Source organism: Triturus cristatus, chromosome 1_1 (genome assembly GCF_964204655.1).
Source record: "Triturus cristatus chromosome 1_1, aTriCri1.1, whole genome shotgun sequence".
Lineage (NCBI taxonomy): Eukaryota > Metazoa > Chordata > Amphibia > Caudata > Salamandridae > Triturus > Triturus cristatus.
Genome location: NC_140579.1, coordinates 383,696 through 399,349, shown reverse-complemented (window position 1 = coordinate 399,349; position 15,654 = coordinate 383,696). Strand labels below are relative to the sequence as shown.

Sequence of the window (15,654 nt, the reverse complement as noted above, 5' to 3'; positions counted from 1 at the left end):
GGCGACGTTGTCCTCTTCTTCACTGGAGAGGACCAGGTCTCGAAGCGACGCAAGTGGTCCTTGACCCTGCATGTTGTAATTTGCTTTTCTGTGCCTCTCTCTCACCCTTAAAGTCTTCGGGGTGAATGCCGAGCTTGCGTCGCAATCTTCGCTTCGGTGGTCCAGCGGCAGGTAAAGGTTACAGACCGAATGCTGATTCTTCAGTGTGTACTTGTGGTGACTATTGTTGCAGAACTTGAATGGTGTCTTGTCCATTACCGTGCACAGGGAGCCCCCAGTATGCACATTCTCCGTAGGACGTCGAAGCTTTGGTCTTTTTTCTCTTTGCTCTGTCCCGGTTCACTGACTCGAAGGCCAGTATGTCGATAAAGTTATTTTCTTGCTGTTTTTGTTATTTTTCGTAGATTCTTCTCTCCAAACTTCTGGAGCTCCTTCCGTATCGATCCAGACCCAACGGCAGAAAAAAAGAATCTGAAGATGGCGACCAAAGGGGGCTTCCGGAGGAAGCACGTTGATGTCACTGAAGGCCACCAAATAGTGGTATGTCTACACCCATCAGTCACAAAAAAAAAAAAAAGACTACAATTCCGGACTCAACCACTAGATGGCGGAATAATGCACAGCATAGTGGATCCAGAAAAGATTCACGCTGCAACACTGGAAAGTTCCCTTCTCTGCCATAATCATTTGAATGGTGTCAGAACATGTGGAGTTTCTACACTGAAAACATGCATGTATCTGTTAGCATTACCTTTCAAATTGTTTTCCTTTAAAGGCTCTATTCCGGTTATATGTATTCTGTAATATTAAGCACAACCATGTTGACATGCAATCAGGCCTGTGCTGCATGTAACATGCACTACTGTCACACACAAACGCTGCCACTCACACACACCACACACACCGTCCATGTAACATCAAGAGGAATCACAGCAAGAAACTGAAATACATCAGTTTCTATTTACATTTGATCATGGAGACAACTGTAACCATAGCAAGACAGCACCAGTAGTAACCATGCACTGGGAGGTAGCCAGAAGGTGACATGTCAACAGTGTACAGAACTTATTTAATTTAACAATGTTTGACATATAGTCAAACAGTGACAGTAGATGGAAATCAAACCTTGGTATAAAGGACCAAAGAAGGTATTCTGAAACAAAAAGTACAAAATAGCCCTGTAAAAAGATGTATTGTACCATTTCCACTGTAAATATTTCATAAATTGTAAGACAGAGAAAGCTATTTTACTGAGAATTTCAGAAGCACCATACAACACTAATTGCTCATGCAAGTGTAAAATGAAGCACATAGGATTTCAGTTGCATGCTTTTAAAGATGGATGATATGTAGGAATATTCGTGAATCTCTCCAACAGCAAGGCTGTATCTCATCTTTGACCTGCTTTTGTATAAAATCCTATCTGGAATTCTGGGTTGTGTAAAGTAAAGCAACCACTGCTGAGAACTGCTTTGCCCTGAATATCACACTTTGCCAATTTATCCTTCCATTCTGGCTAGGTTGGGTAACTGAACACCAATAAATTAGGTGAAATTTGTTATTTATCACTTGAATACAGCAAAAGTGCAGGTTTTATCCAGTGACCTCAGTGATGAACGCCAAGTCTGCATCCACCCTCTGGTCAAATGATATGAAATATGTTAACATATACTAGATGATTTACCATGTAAACAACAAGCTATGGTTTACCTTCAAATCCTTGATATCATTCATGCCTTTGAGCACTGGATCCAACTTAGTTATGGCTTTCCTGATCTTTTCAACCTGGAAAGATTCAACAGTGCAAATAGGTTAAGACTACACAAATGTAGCTTATTAGATCAGTCATGATGGCAGACTGTGCTGCTGCATGAATCATTTAAGAAAGACATTTTCAAATGCATGATTAAACACAATAAGCAACAAATGATACGGATTACAGCGGCTTATCTAAAAATGTTCTCTCTCTCTCCAATGCGGGACAACATCTAAAGACAAGTATCTTGGGTTGGAGTATTCCTATAGAAATTAACTTATCCAACCCTATCCCAATGCAGCGGGTTAAGAGAAAGTGAGACTAAAACAGTGTGTTCTCTAGAGGCCAATCTCCCTTACCAGAACAATGGGGCAGCATTATGAACAGGCTTCTATGTATTGCTGGCAAATGTCTTCTCACAAAATGAATTACACTGGCTTGAGCAACACTACTTTACCAAAGATGATACTCTCCATTAATCAGTGTAACATTCTAGTTTTTAATGTCACATAAAGCACTATACAAGGTGGCACAAATGTTGAACCAAGATCATAGTTTGCAATTATACCAACGCCTTACCTGTTTCCGATAAGGAGAAATAATGCCAATTTCCTTAGGAGAGAGTTTGGGCGTCCCCTTCTTTCCCTGGGCAACCAGCAGTTTCTTGAGGTAAGATACCACAGCATCAACCTCAGTCACATTGAAGAATGAAGGGCTGTTGCCTTCACGCTGGTCTTCTCCTAGTACCCCATTAAAAATGATTGGAAATCCCTAAAAGTGAAAACCGGACTAACTTTAAAATCTTCCATTCAAGGAAAATGCATTCAAGTATACACAATTATTTACTGGAGAACAATTCCCCTACTACTATGCTTGCAGTATGTGAATTAGTGAATCTTGACGATATTACACCTCTAATAAGACTGGTCGAATACAACAGGAAAGGAGTAGACAAAAAATTATCTTGCATTAAAATCAAATGAAATAAAAAAATGTTTTCCTACGATTAGACAAAAATGACTAGGGATGCAGACATCTTTTCAACATCTTTCATGTCGCTGCAAAGGTTGGAAGGGTGACAGCATGCAAGGGCGGAAGGTGCAAAGGAGCAAAGAAGTTGTAGACCAGACAGAAGCACAACAGCGTAAAGGCGCCTGGAGGAAGGGCAAGAAACGTCTTAAGCAGAGAACGAGTAGGAAGTGAATCCCAAGGACAGAAGCAGCAGAGAAACAGTGAGCGGAGATGTAAGCAGCACAAAGACATGGACCCTGAACAAAAAGGATCCTTGAGAGGTGCTGTTCATATGATGGGTGTGGATGGGATCACATACCAGAAACTATAGGCAAGAGAGGATTAACCTTCACATGCAGATGCAGAAGAGTAGCCACGAAAAATAGGATCACAGCTCGAGAACAGAAGGACAGAAAGGTGAAGTGCAATAATAAAAAAAAAAAGTGAGTAAAAAAATAAAGAAATCAACAAATTTAAATCAGCAAAAGGCAAAAGCAGCATCGGTAGACCAAAAACTTGGATTACTATGCACTCTAGCATTTGTCCTTGCAGGTTGCTTTTTTATTAGTTAAAATAACAAATTTAGTTTTGAGTACTCAATGATATGGACTTCAGAGTTGGACAGGTGTATAAATATTTCCAAACTGAAAAAATAATCTATTGTGGCATTTACATGGTACGGAGGCTTGGTACGAGGTTAGGTTCCGCAACACACAATACTTTGAAATTTTGACAACCTTAATGCCCCATTCACTAACGAATTCAGCCAAGTTACACTTAACAATTCAGTGTCTGAAGAAACCACAAATGAAATGGCAGAGCGAAACGTAGTCAGGAACAAGAATACTTTCAGATTACCGCAAGATCACGGACAAAATAATGTAAAAAAATAATGAAAAATGCTTTTATGCAGATTGTACCTCCCGAAACAAACCCCTCGAGAACATTGCTACTGAACAAACTTGGCCTTGTAAATATTAGATACACGACACAATCATGAAATAGCACACTCGCATAATGAATGCGACCTCATTTGGAAGCAAGTGCTTACCTGCTTTGGTAGATGTTCCCAATTGCAGTAAGAATGGCTCAGAATCTGATCTGCACACTCCTGAAGTTCTCCATCATAAAAAAGCTCATTTGGTATCTTGAGGATATCTGGATGGGACCTTAATGAGACAAAACAGCGCTGTTAACCTTATTACTGCAAAAGGTCGCCAACTCCTAAATATCAGTTAATTTAATCTTTCTTCCAACAATTTGTACGCCCTAAAGCCTGGCACTAATCATTTTCTGTTACACAAAAGACTCAACATTTAGAAATGATACCTTTCTGCGGTAGGTGGCATACTCTATCGGGTGTTGACCAAACACTGTGTAGGAGTGTGCATGATTGGGGCATAGATCTGCAACTATGCAAAAAGACTATCGGTTGTCCCAACTTGCAATGTTAAAGGAGTGAAAGAGTGGGAATGCTCACCACAACAGTAACCTTCCCTAAAACCATAGCCGATGTCCTCTTGACCACAGTTGAAGATAACCCCTGCCCTCAAACATTGATGAACTTCTCCGTTACCTTAAACAGTCAACCAACCCACCCTTATATGCATCCTTGGATCTTCAATGGGATTCACATGCAATGCCCTTCACTGGCTGGTTTGCTACCTTTCCAATCAATACCAGTCTGTTAACATAGGCACACAAAAGATCCCCATCACCTGCGGAGTCTCCTAGGGCTCCATACTCTCTTGTGTCAAACATCAATCTATACATTGAACTGCTTGGTACTCGAATTCAATAACAGCATCAAGATTCAGCAATGTGTCGATGATGCACAACTCTACTCGAAAACCTCCTCTGCTTCAGACATGCAATGCCTCAAACAGCGTGCACATCCTCCAGACCTGGATATCAAGCACCTACCTGAAGCTCAACCCAACCAAGATAGAATTCCTGTCATTTGCCAAGAACAATAAACAAGATAATATTCAAATCGGGCTCAACAACAGGAACTTTTACTGCTGGGAACCTCCACTTTCATCAAATGCCAAGTCACTTGGATCCACCATGGACACTAACTTCACCTCGAAGGAACACATAGTGAGGAAATTCGATTTTTGATCTCGCTTGTATTCAGCCACCGTTTCTTTGTGTTCCACCGCCATTTTGTGTTGCCCTCACTCAGGCAGCACAATGAACGAAGTTTTTCTGCTGATCTTACTGCGACGTGTCAAATAGCCTTCTGCCTCTGTTTACGAGACTGATGTCAGGGACTGGCTGAGTCCACTAATCCTCATCTGGTTTGACTAAACCCTGTCTCAACTGTCTGTCGGTTCACACCATTCTTTCCTGACTTTATCTTATCTTCTGGCCTTCGCTATTCTCTACTTGTATTCTCTCATTTCACAACTGTCCTCCAAAGCATACAAATATGTCCTGCCACCTGCAAGTTGAGTTGTAGACACTACCACTGATTAACTTGTGGGGAGGGGTGGCAAAAACAGTTGGAAGAGAGGTTTATTTGGGTTACTTGATATCTTGTTTTCAAACTTTTCTCATTGGTTATATCTTGTTTTCAAACTCTTCTCATTGGATAACCATGTATGCATTGGGAGTGTTCTTGGTGAATCTATGCGCTATAAAAGATTGTGTGTGATGCAGTAGAGTGGCAGTCTCCTAAGAACATACTGAGTGTACTTCTGGGACAACTGTACTTAGCTGCAGCTAATAAACCGGATCTTCTACGTTCAACAGAATGTCCTGTGTCTCTGTTCAACAAAGCAGGTGAACTCAGGAGATTAAGGCGTGCCCTGCGCCGCCAGGCCCATAAGGCCCTGGTTCTTCAATTGGTGCCCTCTGTGAGGCGGCTTCAGAGGTAGCGATTTTGCCTGAGGGTCGTGAGGAACCCCGCAAGAAAATTCTGGAGGAATCGCGAACCACGTCAAGCGACCCCTGTATGTCGAAGTGGTCCGAAGGTCTTTTTCAGCGCGGTTTCTCCTTCCTGACGGCTGCTGACGACTGCTGCCCTGACTGCCGCCTTGCTTTGGCCCCTTTTGGTGATGTATGGAATCGCGAGACGTTAGACGGGCCTCTGTTGGCGTAAGAAGACACTTATTTAGGTATTGGTGGGTAGCTCCCACCATTTCGTTTTTTTTTTGTTTTGGGCCTTTGATTCGGCTATTGCAAAAGCCGAAGCCGAGGGGTGAGTACAGATTGTGCTGTGTTATTCGATTTAACCCCTTGATGTTTGTGAACAGTCCAGTGAAATAACGATGCCTGGTCTGAGTAAGTTTAGAAAGTTTTGTTGTTTTGGTTGTGATAGGGATTCCCGGCTTGAGGACCCTTGTCCAATTCCTCCGGTTGGAACTCCCACTTATGAGCTTTATTCTAAACATGGTGTTGGCCCCATTGCCTTTAATGAGGCATGGATCCGATACACAAAGAACGATGGTGTTCTACAGTGGCCACAGAATGGTAGCTTTGAGCCTGACATATTAGATAATTTGGAAGCAATTTTGTTTAAAAGAAAAGCCCGGCCGGCAATGTTTGACTCTTTCCGCCTCTGGCGTAAGGAAGCCAAACAGAGAGAAATTAAACAGGCAAAACGAGATAAGAAAACACAAAGTATGATGATTATACAGGCTGCTCAGCAGTTTAAAGATAATGAGATTAATCATGAAATGGAAATTTCAGAGAGACAGCATCGTATGGCGATAGATAAATGCTATCCGGTGTTGCCTATTTCCCCTTCTGATAAAAGTAAGGATCCGGAGGAAGTCCCTTTGATGTCTCACTTAGAGATTGCCTCCTCCCTATGTACAAGGTGCTAATGCACCCCCATTGTTACAACCAGTTCAGCCATTAGTTGCGCCTCCGCCTGCTCCGGCTCTTCCGCATTTGCCCCTTCCGGTAGTGCAGCCCCCCACCTCTTCCGCCACCGACTTCTTTGCCTCCGTTTCCTGAACATCAACCTCCTTTGCCTTCGGCTCCCCTTATAACTGTTAATTCTTCTGTTAGTTCACCTAATACCTTGTCCCTTGTTCTTATGTCTAATTCTCCTACTGTGCGCAAACGAATCACAGATACGGCCTCTGGGTTTCTGTCTCCTTTCTTTGAGACTTTGAATATGTCTCCGGCTTTTTCTCGAAGACAGTCTCGTAGTCAACTCCCAGGTTCCGACGAACGGGTGGTATTGGACTCTCTCGCTCGCAAATGGATCGAGAAGGGTCCCCAGTATAGTGTGAAAGATATCATGACCACCTTTCATCAGTGGGAGGCGCCCACGCAGAGATATGTATTTAATGTTGTGTGACACTCTCGCTAAAGAATGGGAGGATATGGATTTGGGTTTACTTCCTCAGGGTTTGTTAGATGTTCAGGCTAATTTCGATAAGGGACTCATTGTGGGTTCTAAGGTTGAGGATGCCGTTTAGGTCCTTATTTTCCTCACAGACCTTTTTTGATTCCGATCCTGCTGTTAGGCTGACATCCAAACATTATCCCATGAGAGAGGTTCCTCCAGTGTGGAGAGAAGCGGTTGCAGCAGCAGGTGCTAATCCAGCTGTTCCCGCGCACTTCCAGCGTATATGGGTACATGTCCCCTGGAAGAGATCTGAAGTTTTGGCTCTTAAACAGTCTCTACCGGCTCCCTGTAAAAACACTGCTGGTTATTATAAGGAGTTGTCCCAGACTGTTGATGCCTGTATTATGAATTTAGCCGATATTGATATGTTGATGGGAAATGTAGTCCCACAAGCATTATGGGCTCGGATTCGTAGAGAGGATCACGCCCAAGCATTGGGTGGTACTTGGGCCGCTATTATTGCTGCGGATACAGCTCAAGTGGGTGGTGCTAAGCCTGATGTTTTGATTTCAGAACTCCCTGGTAGGATTACTGCTTTAATGAAAACGATGATGCCCGCGTTGAGTTAATTGGGATAAATTAGCTGCGTGTAGGCAGAAGAAAGAGGAGTGTCTCTGATTTCTTCACTCGTTTTGAGGAGACGTTTATTGATGACAGTGGTCAGGACATGACTACGGAGGGTGGACAGCGATTATTTGTAGATAAATTCATATTTAATTTGCTTCCCGAGCTGTCACACAAGTTGAAAGATTCTGAGAGTTCATGGGCTGTTTCTTCTTCTGCCCAGATATTGGCTACTGCTCAATATTATGAGAACAGGGATAAAGAGGAGAAAGAAAAGCAAGAGAAAAAGACGAAAGAATTAAAAACGAAGGTTCTTCTGCAACAAGCTTATCCTCCTCGTTATACTCAGCGCCAGTTTCAACCAGTTTCAGAGGGTGTATCAAAAGCCTGAGCCCTTTATTCTGCGACCTTTATTAGGTCCTAACCAATGTGCCTATTGTAGAGAGGAAGGTAATTTTAAAAATAGCTGCCCGGTTTTATTGCAACGTAAGGGAGAACTATCTGCTCCACGAGGCCATGGTGGTTTCCAGATAATATAGAGGGGTAGAGGTCGAGGTGTGATGCCTCAAGAACAGCGTTCCTTACCCCCTCCAAATTCTACGAACTACTTCGATCAGCAGAATACTCAGTCTACACAGTATTACAATGATGATTATCATGTTGAAGGTGAAAATGAAAGCCTTCACGCTAACTAGGACAGCCATAGACAAAGTGAGGAAGTTGTATCGATTCCAGTAAATCAGGATGGGCCTTATGTCAATGTCACTACAATGGGTGTTTCAGAGCCATTTCTTTTAGATACTGGTGCGATGAGAAGTTCTGTCATTCACTCTAAACTCCCTGGGGCACCTTTGTCTGGCTTAACAAATGTATCGGTGGGATTTTCTGGCGCTCCAGTTCGTAACCCGGTCTCCTGTCCTTTGCCTATTTCAATTGGCCCTTATGATATGGAAGCTCCTCTTCTTTTAACGACTGGTTGCGGCGAGAATCTGTTGGGTTTGGATCTATTGAAAAGAATGCATGCAACGATATATTGTTCTCCTTCTGTGCATCCTACTTTAGGGCAGAAATTGACTTCTTCAATGTATTTGTCTAAAGATCAATTCCCACCTGAATTGCTCTCTCTTCCTGCAACGCTCTGGGTTACGGTCCAAATGATGTTGGTTGTCTTATGTTGTTACTCTCAAGCCTAATGCTAAATTGCCACGCATTCCTCAATACAGAATTTCCACTGAAGGTGAAAGAGCGCTTTTGGAAATCATTCATGGTTTGATTCAGAAGGGTGTGGTTGAGGAAACGAGAGGAAACTTATGTAACAGTCCTATTCTTCCTGTTCTTAAACGTACTGATCCTTCTAAGCCTCCTGTTCATCGTTTTGTGATTGATCTTCGGGAGGTCAATAAAATTGTTGTACCACAGTTTCCTGTTGTTCCAGATATCACTGCCCTGTTAACTATGATACCTGCCTCAGCGGCTTGGTTTTCTGTTATTGATCTGAAAAATGCTTTCTTCAGCATTCCCATTGCCAAAGAGAGTAGGGATTTTTTTGGTTTCTCTCTAGGAGGCCGAAGTTTCCGGTTCAAGCGCGCACCCCAAGGCTATTGTGAAAGCCCCTCCATTTATAGTCAAGCTCTGAAATGTCAGCTCGATGTTTTTCCTTTGCCCCCAGGTGCTACTCTTATTCAATATATGGATGATTTGTTTATTGCTGCTGATTCGGAGGGTGTCTGCAGGAATGTGACTGTTGCACTGTTACGTCACTTGTCTGATGTTAATTATAAGGTTTCGCCTTCTAAACTACAATATGTCCGTCGAGAGGTTACCTATTTGGGTCATCTCTTATCAAAGGAGGGAAGGTGATTAACCCCAGAACGAATTCGAGCAATAGCGCAAATGTCTGTGCCATTTACACAAAGAGAGGTGCGCGCCTTTCTGGGCATCACTTCTTATTGTAGACAGTGGATTCCGAATTTTTCTTTGTTGGCCAAACCTTTGTTAGCACTCACTTTGAAAGACACACCCCAACCCCTTCCTTGGACTGACGAATGTCAGAAGAGTTTTTCTGATTTATGTACTGCTCTGTGTTCTGCTCCTGTGTTGGGTACTCCAGATTACAGTAAGCCCTTCACGCTCTATGTCTATGAAAGAGAGGGTTGTGCGTTGTCAGTCCTAACACAACGATTTGGAGACAAACAGCGGCCATGTGCCTATTTTTCAGCTACGTTAGACCCAGTAGCCAAGGCATTGCCTAGTTGTCTTAAAGCTACAGCAGCAGCAGCGATTTCTATTCGTCAGTCTGCTGGAGTGGTGCTAGATAATACTCTTGTTGTTATGGTGCCACATGCAGTGGATACTTTGCTAAACAGAACAAAAACACAGCATCTTACGAGTGCTCGTTTGTCTGGATATGAGCTGACGCTCTTGGCTAGTCATGTGCACATCAAACGATGTAATATTTTAAATCCAGCCACACTGTTACCTCTTCCAGAAGAGAAAGATATTCGGAAACAACATGATTGTTTTCTCCATACTGAGGAGGAGACAAAAGGCAGGATTGATTTGAAAGATCTGCCATTAGTGGATCCAGATGGGATCCTATGGGTGGATGGGTCTGGTTTCAAACTCCCAAATGGTGAGACAACTTCAGCTTATGCTGTTACCACCTTGTATACAATCGTGGAGACAGCACGCATCAGACATAATTCAGCTCAGGCAGCTGAACTGATAGCTTTGACCAGAGCGTGTGTGTTATCTAAAGGAAAGAGTGAATGTGTATACCAACAGCCAGTATGCGTTTGGTGTGGCGCATAGCTCCGGTCGTTTGTGGAAGGAAAGAGGATTCCTTACCTCCCACAGTACTAAAATACAGCATGGTCAATTGGTAACTGATCTTCTTGAGTCACTTGTTTTGCCTACCCAGATAGCAATTGTGAAATGTAGTGCGCATAAGAAGATTACTGATGATGTTGGTCGCGGAAATGCTTTTGCGGATGAGGTAGCAAAAAGGACAGCCAGAGAAGTCGCATGTATGTTGCGGGCCCTGCAAATTGGGTCAGGGAAAGAGGGATGTGTGAGGACACAATAGAAAGTGTGAGATCGCTTCAGGGAGATGCTACAGAGAAAGAGTTGAGAAAGTGGAAAGAGAGTACAGGAATGTTATACGCAACAGGATGTTGGATAGAATTGTCAGAACACCAGCGTTGGCTGTTACCAGACGCCTACGTACTGCCTGTAGTTACTATGGCGCATGGTCCAGCCCACATCAGTGCAAAAGGAATATGTAAACTTCTGGCTCCAGTGTGGCTGAACGAAGGGATTCCAAAATGTGCAGATAATGTGGTGAAGCATTGTATCATTTGCTTGATGTACAATCCGGGAAAGGGAACCCCAACTCCGGCAGGTGATTTTGCTCCCCCAACATATCCTTTTGAGGTGTTGCAAATCAACTACATTCACATGGATCGATGTAACAATCTTAAATATGTTCTGGTAGGGGTATGTGCCTTTTCCAGATGGATAGAGGCTTACCCCCTGAAAGACAAAACTGCTTTGTCCACTGCCAAGGTTCTTCTTAAAGAGTTCTTCCCTAGGTTTGGTTTGCCGCGCATAGTCTGGAGTGACAATGGAAGTGAATTTGTAGGCCAAATTATGCAAAAGGTGTGTACCGGTCTTGGTATAAGGCAGAAGTTTCATGCGGCAAATCATCCTCAGTCCGCGGGTTTGGTAGAGTGCACTTAACTTAAGCTTGCAAAAGTACAAGCCAGCACAGGTCTTAATTTGCCCGATGCTTTACCTTTGGCTCTCCTGTCCACTAGAACAGCTGTACATTCTCGTTTGGGACTCAGCCCATACGAGATTGTTTTCGGGCGCCCAGCTAATGTATGGGGAGTCCCTCGCCCTAGAAAGTATTCTGATATACAGTATTCAATGCTGATTGACTATTTACATGACCTCACCACTAAATTACGTGTTCTTCACCAACAGGTTCAAAACGCTTTACCAGAAGCCTCCACAGACCCAGGTCATTCTATCCAACCTGGAGACTGGGTCTGTGTGAAACATTTTCAGAGGACAAAGAATTTGGAACCTCGCTGGAAGGCGCCTCGTCAAGTTCTTCTGACAACTCGCACAGCAGTAAAAGTCGAAGGGAAAAAGAACTGGATCCACGGCGTGCACTGCAAGAAAGTGCCCTTGCCTTTTGATCAGTGGGTTCGTAAGGGTATAGGTGATTCTGAAGGAGAAAAAGTCCCCCGATTCATACCTTTCAGTAGTGCACACCTGGATGGAACTCGATCGGAGAAAGATGACGACGACATTCTACAAGAAGCCGTACCTTCCCATCTCCGATTAAACACTACAGAGCCACAGACCCTATTTCAAGACCAAACTGTACCAACAAGGACTAGATACAATTTAAGACCTAGATTGGTCAAGGACACCAGAGATTTCCATCTCTTCTGCTACATTTATCATCTGTCCAGGTTGCAGGGTCACGGTAGGAGTCTTGGTTTGTGACATGTATAATGGCTAGGCCCCCAGGACTTGCAGTGTCATAGGACGGCTAATAATCACAGCCAAGTGAGTAAGGAAGATTGCCGTGAGCAACAATTTTAGAGGATGGATGTTATATTAGGAAAGAAGGATAATAAGGAAGAGATGAGAAAGAAATATTGTAAAATATTGTACAGTCGATGTGGCGTAACATTGTGTGTTTCTATATTTTTGTGTATCTTATTGGCTTGTGTAGGTTGGGTTATTCATGCTATGCAGCAAAAAGTTGTCCCTAATTCTATCTCCTTGCCTCTTCATTCTACTATCTCCCCACATCAATTATATACACTTCCCCAACATGAACTAAATCAGGAGAACAGAATATTTTAATAATTCATTTATCCAATTGTTGCACCAACACCAATTGGTAGTCAACACAACCGACTGTTGGGTGTGTGGACTTATGCCTCATACCACAGTTAAAGGGATGCCATATTTAGTCCTTCCATTTCCTTATGAAGGTTCCGCTTGGACCTATTTTGTAATATTTTCAAATGCATATCAGAGCCGATTTAGACATCCAGTTGGTTCCTATGGTAGTAAGCCAGATTTTAGTCATAATTCTCCGACTAAAATTGTGGAGAATAATAAGGTTCCTGTTGACGAGAGACAAACATACTAATTGGAACGTGACTCGTTACATTACTAGCCTTACAGATAAAACTAAACAGGGAAAATCTCCACCAATTTGGACTGTCCCTCATCAAGGTAATTTCTGTTTACAAATGAATAGCCAGACTACTGACACTGGACAAAGAAAAAGCTTTTGTTCCCATACATACATCTACACGTCTCAGAATTCACCGCCGTTAGTGCCATCCCAGGGCACATATTTTGTCTGCCACGATAGAGCTTACACGTGGCTACCAACGGATTTTTCAGGAACATGCTATATAGCTTTTCTTCTCTCTCTTACATACACTGCTCCTTCAGGCCATCATAGAAACAGATATGGCAGAGGGATTATTGATTCTAAAGACACGGCAGGACAAGAGGGAAGTGATTTCCTCAAAGGATTTCTTCCTTTTTGGGGCCCAATGGCCAACAGCAGAAACATGAGACAGCTGGTTCGTGTTGTTGAGACTACCATAGATGTCACTGTGGGAGCCTTGAGTAATCTCACAGCTGAACTTCAGGCGGATCGTCTCATGACTTTGCAGAACCGGATTGCACTAGATGTTATTCTTGTAGATCGTGGTGGAGTCTGTAAATTGATCGGATCTATCTGTTGTATTTATATGCCCGACGACGCCCCTACGGTATACCAAGCCATCTCCAAATTACACATGATCTCCGAATCGATTCATCAAGATGAAGGAGATGTGTATTTATTAGGATGGTTTTGGGGATTACTATCTAAATGGGGATGGAAGGTACTAACCTTCCTTGGAGTGGTTTTGGCCATCATTTTTTCCTGTTGTCTCTGTATGCAGTGTGGCCCCGCCATCTGCGGTCTTTGTGCCACTCTGTGTGTCCCAAGACCTGAGTCACACAAAACAGAGAACATTAAAATGATGTTGCAACAACAGTTTGACGACCTCATGGCTATTGACATTGATTCAGATTAACGTGAATCTGTGTGTTTTGCCTGAGTTATGGCAAAAGGAGGGTCTGAGGAAATTCGATTTTCGATCTCGCTTGTATTCAGCCACCGTTTCTTTGTGTTCCACCGCTATTTTGTGGTGCCCTCACTCAGGCAGCACAATGAACGAAGTTTTTCTGCTGATCTTACTGCGACGTGTCAAATAACCTTCTGCCTCTGTTTACGAGACTGATGTCAGGGACTGGCTGAGTCCACTAATCCTCGTCTGGTTTGACTAAACCCTGTCTCAACTGTCTGTCGGTTCACACCATTCTTTCCTGACTTTATCTTATCTTCTGGCCTTCGCTATTCTCTACTGGTACGCTTTCATTTCACAACTGTCCTCCAAAGCATACAAATATGTCCTGCCACCTGCAAGTTGAGTTGTAGACACTACCACTGATTAACTTGTGGGGAGGGGTGACAAAAACAGTTGGAAGAGAGGTTTATTTGGGTTACTTGATATCTTGTTTTCAAACTTTTCTCATTGGTTATATCTTGTTTTCATACTCTTCTCATTGGATAACCATGTATGCATTGGGAGTGTTCTTGGTGAATCTATGCGCTATAAAAGATTGTGCGCCATGGAGTAAAGTGGCAGTCTCCTAAGAACATACTGAGTGTACTTCTGGGACAACTGTACTTAGCTGCAGCTAATAAACCTGATCTTCTACGCTCAACAGAATGTCCTGTGTCTCTGTTCAACAAAGCAGGTGAACTCAGGAGATTAAGGCGTGCCCTGCGCCGCTAGGCCCATAAGGCCCTGGTTCTTCAATAGCCAAAAATCAAAGATGGCCTTGTACCAGCTCTCTCCTGTACAAAAAAAGAGAAACCATTTCTTCCAGAAATGGACTTCAGAACTGCATTTTAAGCTGTCCTAATCTTGCATCAGGATGGTGGTAATACCCTACTCCATGGCCTCCTATGTGCCACACTGGCACCATTTAGGGGCACCCCGCATGCTGCAGCACATTTTATTCAGGGCCTGAAGTCATAAGATCACATCACCCCCATCCTGATGGAATGGAACTCTATGGGCTTCCAGCTTTCTCTCCTCTTAAGCAGTAACTTTATGCTGGTCTTTGACCATGTACTTTCCTCCACTGCCTTCCGCTTAGGGTACTGCTATAGAAATACCATATGCACACATGCATATATTGGGCAGCAAAGGATATCATAATGCTTTAATTGGGGTAGGTTGTCCAACCGCCTCATGGGATCCTCAAGGGAATGCATTGAAGTATGCTGCAGCCAAGTTGGGAAGGTGTTGTCTAAGGAGACTTCCCTTTGGACAAGCACAACATCAAAACCCTATAGTGTTTCTAGAATTGGGAACTAATTGGGATTACTAAACTATACAACGTCTGGTGGCTCAAAGATCACTTGAGCACCCAAATAACAAGTTTGTGCACGCTGAACTTTCCATTTTTGATACTTAAGGTTGGTATGCTTGTAAACTAAATGAGAAATCAACTGGGCCTTCAGATGACAAGGATGTGGAAGATGCACAACTTGGCCTCATAGAGGGATTCTAAAATTCTATATGGTTTACGACACACAGATTCAATTACTGTTTAGGAAGGTGGATGACAATACATGCTTGAGAGACTGGAATGGTTGGCACTGCTGTACATTATCGCAATGCCACAGTACCCAAAAGATTTTGTGTTAAAAAGGCAGAACACTGTTCTGGGGCTCAAGCTGAGTTTATGGCCAAGGCGGTCTCTGGGAGTTTGGGGCAATTGAGCCCCACCAAAATGCAATAAATAGTTATGCAATATTTGCATGGCAAATGCACATGGATGCGCAGATTATGAAGTAGCTCAA

General features: G+C 43.2%; 1 protein-coding gene across 7 annotated transcripts in view; it reads right to left on the bottom strand.

Annotated features, from left to right (window-relative positions):
* LOC146869034 (RNA helicase MOV-10-like) overlaps positions 1-15,654 on the bottom strand; it is a 488,182-nt gene that overhangs the window by 152,865 nt on the left and 319,663 nt on the right. For all 7 annotated transcript variants that reach the window (XM_085599844.1, XM_085602574.1, XM_085599639.1 and 4 more), the window contains 3 exons: positions 3,819-3,936; positions 2,336-2,527; positions 1,711-1,785 (listed from right to left, as the gene is read on the bottom strand). In XM_085599844.1, the coding sequence (XP_085455970.1) occupies positions 1,711-1,785; positions 2,336-2,527; positions 3,819-3,936 (385 nt within the window). The remainder of the gene's footprint in view (positions 1-1,710; positions 1,786-2,335; positions 2,528-3,818; positions 3,937-15,654) is intronic.